Here is a 10,261-nt window from a genome sequence, read left to right as displayed (position 1 = left end):
CCTCTCCCCTCCCCCCCCCCCCGCTACTCTTTCTTAGGATTATTTTCCTTCACATCTGACTCAGAGCCTCTGTGTGGGTGGCCGCAGCGTCGGAGGTCGTGAGTGCGAGTACTGCTTGGCGCTGGCCAGGTCGTCCCCGCGGCACCTCCCCCAGCCCTTGGCTCCCCTGCGTGGGTCACCGGGCCTCCCCTCCCCTCCCCTCACAAAAAGGCTGGTGGGGAAGGGCAGCCAAGCACTTTCGGTTTTTACCCTCTTACCTCGGGCGAGCCAATGCTAGGAAGCTTGCCCAGAAACCCCGGGCTGTGCAGGCCCAGAAAGCACGCTTTCCAGTCCAATGTAAATTGAGGTCCCGCCCATTTCCTGGGGGTTATTACCGTGAGACGATCGCCAACCAGCCCAGAGGCCTGAAATGGTTTTAGGTGCTCCTCAAAATACTCTCCAAAATACCATTTTGAAAGCCCACTGCCTGGTCTTTATCTCCACAGAAACATCCCCCTGGATGGTCTGGGGTGAAAGAAGTAATCTTTCTGGATCCCCAGAGACACCTCTCTCTTTAGGTCCTTTCTAAGAGCAATTATTAGTTTTATGGAATTTAATTCTTGCACCTCAAATGTCTTTCCATTGAAGAGTCTGCTCAATGCAGTTCTGAAGAGAGGATTTCCATTTGTTCAGAAAGACAATGATGCCCCAAAATCAGCCTATAAAGGAACGAACTATTCCTCAAAGGCAGGCGTCCTCTCCCATTTTCGCTGTCATTGGACCTGCCCTGGGGAACCCGTGAAAGCGGACTTCCTTGCTGTCACCTGGCATTCCTCTCCCAGGCATGGCCACAGACTTCAGGATCTGCCTGCCAGAGATAACCTCTACCTTGCCCGGGGGGGTTCTAGCAATATGTTTGTGTTTGCATTGGATATCTGTGTGTAAATTCTCTGCCGTTAACATTTCACACACAGTAAGTTCCTAAGTGGATGATAACTTCACCAGGAAATGGCAAAAGATCCTCTGGGGCAGGTCATTTGTAACCCATGAGAAAGTTCCAATGACCTTGGATATTTTTATTAAAGAATTTCTGTTGCTATCTGTCAGCAAGAGTCATTTTCTTTCTACGAAAAACCAGTGGGCCCTCATTTTGCTAGAGGGAAACAGAGCAGTGGCCAGGTCCATTGAAATGTGCACCCTCTTCCTCCGTCCACCCCCAGGTGACCAAGGATTCAGTAAACACCGGGAAAACAGAGGACACAAGCCCGGATGTGAAATAGCAACATCTTCTGCATCGAATATAAAAAATATGCTATATTACACAAGCCAGTGGGGCGAGTTATTGGGCCCTTCCTCACTTGGAACAGTGTACACTGGTCTGTGCACCTGGAACAGAGAAAAGAATTATTCAATTCTAAAATTTTCAGAGAAATAATCTCAGTCAATTTGCCTCTTTATCTTCTCCCTTTCTACTCAAATAAAAGCAGAGCTTTATGACCCTCCTTTTCATCTTGGGGAATGAGGGCTGGAAAGAGGCTCTGCACTGAAAGGGCGGCCATATTTGTGCTTTTTCCCCTGTGCGGAGGTAAGCAATGTATTGATCCTTGTGGAATTTTACAAAATGGCATCCCTGAACTGACTTCTTTAGAAGCCAGGGAGCTCCCCAGGCTCTTTGTGTGTTTCTGATGCTTGCAAACAGCCTAAGTCACCCCAAAGGCTTGGCTCTTTCCATCAGTGTTGACATTGGAGGGTCCCAAAATATCTTTAAACACTTTACCAAACTGTTTAAAGGCAAACCATCTCTAGGCAGGCTGCCACAGTTCAGGACAAAAAAAAAAAAAAAAAAAAAGAAAGAAAGAAAAAAAGCTGCCTAGGTTTACAAAGGGTACTCTGAAGATTTATGCAAATTTCTGCAGCAAAAATGTTTGCTTGTTTCCACAATGCTTGTATGTGTACAGATCTGAGCCAATTAGGAAGGCATCTTGTGTGTCCCTTACTGCAGTCTTACCAGCCGGAGAGACCATGATGGGGATGTCTAGCCATTGTAAGAAGAGGTGGTTGAATATGTTTGTGAGATGTGTAACGCTTCAAAATCTTTAAAGGCAAATCTATGCTTTTCCAAATTACAAAGGGAAATATATATTTTATAACGAACACTTTTTGCATGTGTGTGTGTACATACAAATTCATAATACTCCATGTGTGTAATCTATAGGTACATGCAAATTGGTAATGCGCCAGTTATTGCAACAGAGTAATTTTCTGTACTCAGCTATGATTTTACCATGGTATAAGGGGCTGGTGGGGCAAAAAGGTACATTTCCAGAGCAGCACTGAATGCTTTGGTAATGACATTTTCCCTTCCCTTCCTTCTTTGATTTCCACATACACCCATGTACTGTGTCCTTCACCTGAGTTGCAAAATCAGTAGGTATAAAATCGGTATTTGGGCACATTCTTGAGCAGCAAACAGCAAGTTTAGCTAATAAACAGGATTCCCTTATATCCAGGGCAACTGGAATGTAGCCAGCACTGGTCTTTAGGCAATTTTTGCCCCATGCTATTGCCCAGCCCCGCTGTCACCCCTAGGCATCCTTGCTCTGTACCAACAGCATGGTCTCAGCGCACGGAGCAAAAGGTTCCCAAATTCAGCATGCGTTTGCAGCTGTCTCCTCTCTCCTCTGGTGCAAATGTTTAAACCTTGGCCACCCATGATTTAAAATTCTTTCCTGGCTTAGGTTGACAAATGTCACAGCCACGGCCTCTTCCCTGAGTGGAAAGCCAAGTGCTGCTTTGTCTCTGACCCAGCCAATGCCGACATTTTTCTAGACCATGAAACGGCAGGCAAACAGTCTACCAGCACCTTAAGGGGGTGAAGCTAGCTCAAAAGTAAAGAATCAGCTGGGCATGTTGGCTCACCCCTGTAATCCCAGCATTTAGGAGGCTGAGTTAGGCATGCTAGGCCAGCCTGGACTACACAGTGAGACCCTGTCTCAAACAAAAAACCCTAAACAATCTTCCTTCCTTACCTGTTCAACTAAAAACAATCTGGAAATAAAAAATGTGTCTTTAAAAATAAATGTGGCTAGAAAAGGCAGGGAGCTTTCCAATGTCTACGAAAGGTGCTTTCATTTTTTAGGGAAAATTGTTATTTTACTTGAATTTCTTCCCTTCCTCCCCTTTCTCTCCCTCTCCTGTAAAATGGCAGCTGCAAGAGCAGCCTCCAATGAGAAAACGGGTATCTTCATAACAGATGCCAAACCCTGGCATCAACTGGGACTCACTCAGTGGAATTAAGCTGGGGTGTATCCTGGACTCAGGGGTCATCCCCCACTGAACTACAACTCTAGGAAGGTCAAAGCTTTCACAGTGTCTTAGCAGGACTATTTAGAGCAAGATGAAGTATGGATAGCGCAGCATAGCCAGCCTTCTCAGGAAGGAGTGGTCTCCCACCTCCAGCATTCTTTTAACTGTACGGGAAGTGTGTTGCCCCCACCCCTCTCTTAGCCAACAGAAGCCTTGAGCAAGTCCCTGCCTTCATGTGCATCCCGGCCATTGTTCATGGCTCAGGAAAAGAGGTATTTGCGGCGCTAAAAGACATTAGCTCTAGAAAGAGATTCATTTCTTTATTAAGGAGCTAGCTATGTTCCGGAGCGGCTGTTTACACTTGGAGATTTCTGCATTTGCTCTCCTGGCTTGTTTCAAATATGTGAGGCCATATCTTTCCTGAAGAAGAGCAGAGGACAGGACTGATGTACCAACAGACATCTGAGATGCACACAGGGAGTTGGCTTAAAAAGAGCATTTGAACAGGACGAGTGAGCAGTGAAGGAATAAAAATAAATATGGGACCTACTCAAAAAAATCACAGTGATGACCCCGGCACAGAAACCTAGCGATTTTCAGACGATTACAAGCGAGATTCAAAATGAAAGCAAGGTGACTTGCTAAAGTAAAAAATGTGAATCTTGTAATTGGTTTTTCAAGTATTACTCACTCTAGATGATTTAATTGCCATAATTTGTATGGACTACAATGATTAAATGTCAACTTTGACATTGTCCTGAAACTTGTCACTGGCCCAACATTTTCCTGCACTTTAAGGAAGCTGCAGAGCCTGGACTACACGTTACACTCTTCAGCTAACATGTGCTTTTCGAATGTTTGGCCCAGAAGTTTCCCTGACATTACATTTGCAAAATACTCAAAGAAACCTTTTAGGAGTAAACAAAAGACATCCAAACCATTCATTATAAAAGATAAAAGAAAAAACATAAATAATACATTTTAATCAAATAATATAAAGTAAATATTTTGCAGGCATAATTTCTTTAAAAAATTAATAGACTTAATTTACTCATCGTAAGATTTAAACTGTTCAAGTGCACTTGTTTAATAAAGCATTTTATATTCAATTATTTAGTGCTAGTCATTAGGAAGTTTATGTTGTTGAGGCAAATCACCAGCTCAGACATTAAAAACTACCATTATAAAAATATAGCTACAAGGTCAGTATCAAATTACCCTTTCATAGGACAGCATAAGGACTACTTCTGTGCCACACTAGAAACTTTTTTAAACACCTGAATCCCTCTCAAAGCGTAGAAACCTCAAGAGCAGTGACATGAAGGTAGCTTGAAACACAGGTAGGGTCCTTTTGAAAAAAGAAAATAAAAAGAAAATGGGCGGTGTCCACCAGCATATGTTGATCGTTAGTTTTAATAGTCTATGGTAAAATTTTAAAGGTAGAAGTTAATTTGCCGGGCCTTCAGCTCCATCTTCCTCCAGCTCTTGAACTTCCTTTTTGGTTTCCCCGTCCTTCACCTCCTGCCGGGAAACGGGAAATTTGTCTTTGTTGTTCTCCTTTTTCCATTTCATTCTCCTGTTCTGGAACCAGATTTTTACCTGTCTCTCAGTGAGGGCTAGGGCGTGGGAAACCTCGATTCTTCTCTTCCTGGTCAGATAAGGGTTAAAAAGGAATTCCTTTTCCAGCTCTAGGGTTTGGAAGCGACTGTAGGTTTGTCTTCCTCTTCGTCTACCAGGAGCTGCTGATTAAAACAAACAAAAAAACGGGAAATCAACGTTTTAAAAATGTGATGGTGTCTCCGCATATTGCTGGAGGTTTCTGGAACTGAATCTGGTCTAAGGGTGAAATATACATAGTGTATATATATATATATATATATATATATATATATATATATATATATCAAGCAAGAGAACTAGACAAGATCTTCACAATTATTCTGTTCCCATCGTCTCCAAGGTTTCTACTTTTTAAAAAGTCTGTATTACTTTATGAATACGAGCCTCTGTGGCTACACAAGAAGGAAAAGGAGGGGGAGGGGGAGAAGAAAGGGGAGTTTTAAAGCTGGAACGTGAGATGAAAGCAGATTTCTCCCCTTCTCCCCGCTTAAAAAAAAAAAAAAAAAAAAGCATCCCAACCTTGTGGTCTCATCCAGGGAAACATTTGAGAAGGAGACGCGCTCTGATTTAAGTGGTCTGGGTCCTCGCCAATATTACCACTGGACGATTTACAGTCAGGATATTGTACCAGCTCGGCCTCTTGCTGGGTCGTAAAAATCGGCTGTCTCTGTAAGTTATCGTATCCGTAAAACTTCGCGGACTCCCCGTGACAGGCAATCCCGCCGCAGGGGGGAGGCGGAGGATGCGGAGGAGGTGGGGCGGCCTGGTAGGCAGCGGCCGGGCTGCCCCCGCCCGGGTGGAAGTAGTCCTGGCCGGGGCCCGCGCCCGGGCCGCCCCCACCGCCGCACCCGGGGCCCACGGGCGGCGGGGACGGGTGTGGGTGCGCGTGCGCCTGCGGGAGCGCGTGCGGGAAGCCGGCGGCGCTGTTGCCATAGAGCTGCAAGGCGGCGGCGTGGCGGCCGCTGGCCTCGGGCGCGAAGTGACAGTCGTAGTAAGTGGGATTGATGGCCTCGCCCGCCGCGGCCGCCGCCGCCGCTGCCGCGGCCGCCGCCTTGTACTTGGAGTACAGCGGGTTCACGAAGTACGAACTCATCGGGGCGACGGCGGCCGCAGAACAGCAGGGAGCGCGCCCAGGCTCGGCCGCACTGCCGCGGGGGCCTCTGGGGCGGCCGCCGGGCCGCGTCCTTGCCGCCGCCCGCACGCCCGCCCGCCCTAACGCCGCCGCGCGCGTCGCCTCTGAGGCCCGGCTGCCCGGGCGCTTGGCTACTGGGCGCTCATGCCCGGCGCTCGCGCCGCCGCCAGGGCCGCGCGCCGCCTCCCTCGCAGGTCGCGGGGCCTCGCCCAGCCCCCGCGCGCCGCCGCCCTCCCGGCCTCTCCCGGCGCGCGCCGGCTGGGCCGCAGTCTAATCGCCGACGCCCCAGGTGACCTGCCCTGCCGCCTCCACTGTTTCCTCTCACGCACCGGGTGGCCCCAGCGCACCGGGACGAGAAAAAAAGTGCGCCGGCCCACGGGGGACACTGTGGCTACGGTTTACAAACCCCCGCTCTGAAGGGAAGTGAAAATAACGCCTCCCTCTGCCCGCTGCGACCTCTCACCCTGCCCTCCCCGCGACCCCCTCCCGCCGTGCCCGCCGCGGCTGCCGCCCAGTGCGCCCCGGCGGGACATTTTCGCACCCCGCCACTGCGAGGAGAGGGAGCGAGATGAGGCCGAGATAACCGCGCGGAGGGATTCTTCGACGGGACGCCTCACTCCGACCCGCAGATGCCTCCGCCGGCCTTAAAGGGGGCTCATAAAGCCGCACTGCCAAGGGCTGCTGGGTCGGGGTCGCGGGCTGCGGCCTGTGGAGAGGGGCGCGGCAGAACCCTAGGCCGGGGGAGGCAGGGAGGCCACTCCCAGGAGGCCTCGAAGTAAACGACCCCCCCCCCCCCCCCAGCCCCTGGAACAGCTTAGCGCAGATTGGCCGTAGCGTTTCTGAACACGCGGGGCGCAGCCGGGGAACTTGGAGAAGCCAGGTCGACCGACAGGACCGTGCATGTGTTTGGGGCCTAAGTGGGTTGATGAAAAAGCCACAGGCGTGGCCCCAAATTCTGGCCTTATCAAATCGAATCAAAGTCCTTTTCCAGCCGAGCGGGCCTTGTGGAAATGAGATGTACATTTACCCTTGACGCACTGCATGCCTGGCTGAGGCTCCTAGGTTAATTGATATTTAATGGAAATCATGCCTATGAATATAGTTTCCATCATTTCACCCTTGATAGACGTCAGTAGGAGGCGCAGGGGGGAGGCTGGAGAATGTGGGAAGGGGCATTAACATTGCTGAGCGAGTAAATAGAACAGCAGCAGACTTTCTCCCGGGCGGGAAGAAGGACGCAGGCCGGGGTGGCGGCGTTTCCTGGGGAGGACGCAGGGCGCCCCGACCTGGGCCGTTTGTGGCCCGGGGTGGAAGCGGGGGCGGCACCGGCGAGTCCCCCTCGAACCCCCGGGACGGCCGGCGATCGGATCGCACCGGTTCCAGGCAGCTGCCGGCAGCCCCGCGCTTTGCCCAGGATTTCAGTTCATCTGCCAAGCCCGCGCAGCGACTGCCTAGGGTGGGTGAAGGCTTCAGTTTTAAATTACTAATTTCCACAAAAGAAAAAAGTGTGATAGATGAGCAAGAGATGTGGACAAGAGCGTGAATCCGCAGGATTTTCCTGATTTTAGCAGCTCTAAAATGGTTGGGATTACACCACCCAACCGCCTCCCAACACGTTTCTTTTCCCCTCTTCTCTCCTTTTTATGTTCAATAAATGAGTCTGTGCTGTCCTTGTATGGTCTTTCCCCTTCTCGCCTACTCGACCTTCTTTTTGCGTTCTCTGGGTACTGAGTCCCTTTTTCCTTTGAGATAATCCAGTATCCTGAGGACACCAGGGCCACTGGCGTTGAGAACAGACCTCGAAGTCACCCCAGCGCCCGAGAGGATCCTCCAGCTAAAACACTCCACGCCAAATGCAAATTTCTGAAAAATCCCAGACGGCCTCAAATGCTCAAACAACCTCAAAATTTCCGCAGGCCAGTGATTTCAACTACCCCACATTCCGTGTTGGTTGGCCTAGCCTGTGTGAGCATGATCCTGAATTTAGTCTGGATCTGAACATCATTTTTACAGATGGAAAAAATAAGGAAGGTCGAGATTGAAAGGCATAGCAAGATAATAAATATTGTTTCTACAGAGAATGGATGGCAATGGTAAAGGTAAATGGATTGTTAGTGATCCTGGAGATAATAACCGAATGCTTTATTGAAATTTTGAACTAGTTGAGAGCGCAGAAGACTTTTGTTACAGGGGTGGTTGGAGGGCAAGGCTGTTTTTCTAATTTTGGCTTTTAATACTGCCAATTATCATTGGCAGGTAGCTTCCTGTAAATTCAAAACAGAAGGAACTGATTCTGACAGTAAGGATTTGTACTTCAATCTTGTAAATACCTAATTAAAAGGTTATTATTTTAAATAAAGCCTTGTCTTTGTAGTTGTACTTTTTTATTTCACTGTGTGTGTGTGTGTGTGTGTGTGTGTGTGTGTGTGTGTGTGTTCATGTTGGAATCCTGGATAAATGAATGGGTTTGGGAATAGAATGGGAAAAAATAGAAGAATTTTTTCTTCTTCTTGAATCTCAGTGACACAAAGCACTTTTTAGAACTGACTCTTGAGGACGTAGCAGGATGGCACAGAGGGGACAGCAGCACTACAAAATTCACTTCTACACATTCAGGCCTAATTTAGAAAACATTACAACACATTTCCTCTTGGGACAAAGCACTTTTTAAATTTACTTAAGGATTCTGTTCATAATCTGAATAGAAAGAGAGCGTGGTTCACTTCATGAATAAAGGTCTACGCCTTTACACGTTTCGATTTTGATAGAATGCATTAATTTACCATAACATTTTATAATTTCAGCTGTGTCCATAGTTCAAATTTTCTGAAATCCTGACTGAGCCAAAATTTTATGCCTAACAAACATAGCTGGAGAATTTAATCGTGCACATTATTTATTTTTTGTTAAATTTATCCTAATTTGGGATTAAAAATAAGATTGTAAATATTTTTAATCAAAACCTTCCTCAGCCACAACGTCAGCTTTATGAGATCAGAAAGTGGAGCAACAGCGCTCTCTAGTGGCCGAATGCCAACTCGAGCGGATCTAGTTTAACATCCTTTTTTTCCGTCTCAAACCAATTCTAATCTTGTGCTTCAATTTGACTGGGGCTTAGACTGCTGACACTAATAATGCTTCATCTTTTTGATTGTCAACAAGTCAAGTACAGCAAATGGTGGATCCTGAATGCTAAGGATATTCTCATTTGTGTTCCCAAGAGCTCCCAGTTATTTCAGTTCTTTGCCAAAAGCTCCAATCTTTTGCCAGACACTGTAGGTTCCCATTTTGTAATAGTGCAGCTGTACCTTTTATGCACAATTATAGGACAAACTAGATTTAACAAAAATCACAACTTTTTAAACTATCAATTGCCAAGAGGCTTTTTTTTAAAGGAGCCAGGCATTTTGACAACTAAGAAATTATAGAAGTCAAACATTGTTATATTTTCTCTTAAAGCTGTTATCTTTTGGCATCAAATTATAAATATTTGGTATTTTAACTTTTTAATTTTAACGTCTTAGGTCCATTTAGCTGGGCAATTTGGAGGGATTGAAGCCAAATTAAAAACTTTTTTTCTGATCTCTGAATGTCTGTCTGGAAAGTACCCATTGGGTTTGCATCCATTCAAATTTCTACAGACAATAAATTATATTTTAAATCTTTATATGAAAAGTCAGACTGAACTGAATTGACTAAGTATTGTACTTGAATTTTTTTTAAATGCAAAGACTATCAAATCATCTTAGGTATTTCCTGCTTGCTTAATTTTTTTTCTGATTTTCAAAAGTGCTTTCTGCAAGTTCAGGTGTTAATGACTGCATATTCAGTAAGTGAATAGATATAAATTCCAGTATTTTTGTAGTGAAATTTGGAGTGCCAGATATTTTTTTGTGAAAAGGAACGCAGCTTCATTTTTCCCACTTACCACTTCTGGGAGGCTTTAGCCTGAATAAATGGCCCAACATCAGTAACTTCCTTACTTCAAATAACAGAGTGTTTTGTTGTGTTGCGTTGTTTTGTTAAAGAACCAGCTATATGTGGCCATAGTAAAAATATAAGGAGCCACCAACCGCTATAGGCTACACCTAATGCTCAGCCAATTTGAAAAAAAAATTACAAATACATTGCCTCCTTCCTATTTCTCACTTTATTTCCTAGGGGTTCACACCTCACCCTGTGCTCCCAAGCCCCTGGCTTTATCGTCCAATGCAGTCTTGTTTA

General features: G+C 46.6%; 1 protein-coding gene across 4 annotated transcripts; it reads right to left on the bottom strand.

Annotated features, from left to right (window-relative positions):
- Window positions 1-3,590: 3,590 nt before the first annotated feature.
- Window positions 3,591-6,089, bottom strand: Hoxd8 (homeobox D8). Of its 4 annotated transcripts, none has more exons than XM_021238595.2 (3): window positions 5,425-6,089; window positions 4,885-5,024; window positions 3,591-4,806 (listed from the first exon to the last, which is right to left on the bottom strand). In XM_021238595.2, the coding sequence occupies exons 1-3, from the start codon at window positions 5,996-5,998 to the stop codon at window positions 4,732-4,734; spliced, it is 789 nt and encodes a 262-aa protein (XP_021094254.1). In that variant the 5' UTR covers window positions 5,999-6,089; the 3' UTR covers window positions 3,591-4,731. The 4 variants fall into 4 exon arrangements, with proteins under 4 accessions (XP_021094254.1, XP_021094253.1, XP_004857780.1 ...); XM_021238594.2 differs by having other exon boundaries at window positions 4,885-5,027; window positions 5,425-6,078; XM_004857723.4 differs by having other exon boundaries at window positions 3,591-5,024; window positions 5,425-6,076.
- Between the last annotated feature and the right edge of the window lie 4,172 nt (window positions 6,090-10,261).

The sequence above is a fragment of the Heterocephalus glaber genome, unplaced genomic scaffold (genome assembly GCF_053883595.1).
Source record: "Heterocephalus glaber isolate CG9 unplaced genomic scaffold, H.glaber_assembly_v1.0 deba00000347, whole genome shotgun sequence".
NCBI lineage: Eukaryota > Metazoa > Chordata > Mammalia > Rodentia > Bathyergidae > Heterocephalus > Heterocephalus glaber.
Note: the sequence above shows the minus strand (reverse complement) of the source record. Positions and strands in the feature narration are given on the sequence as shown.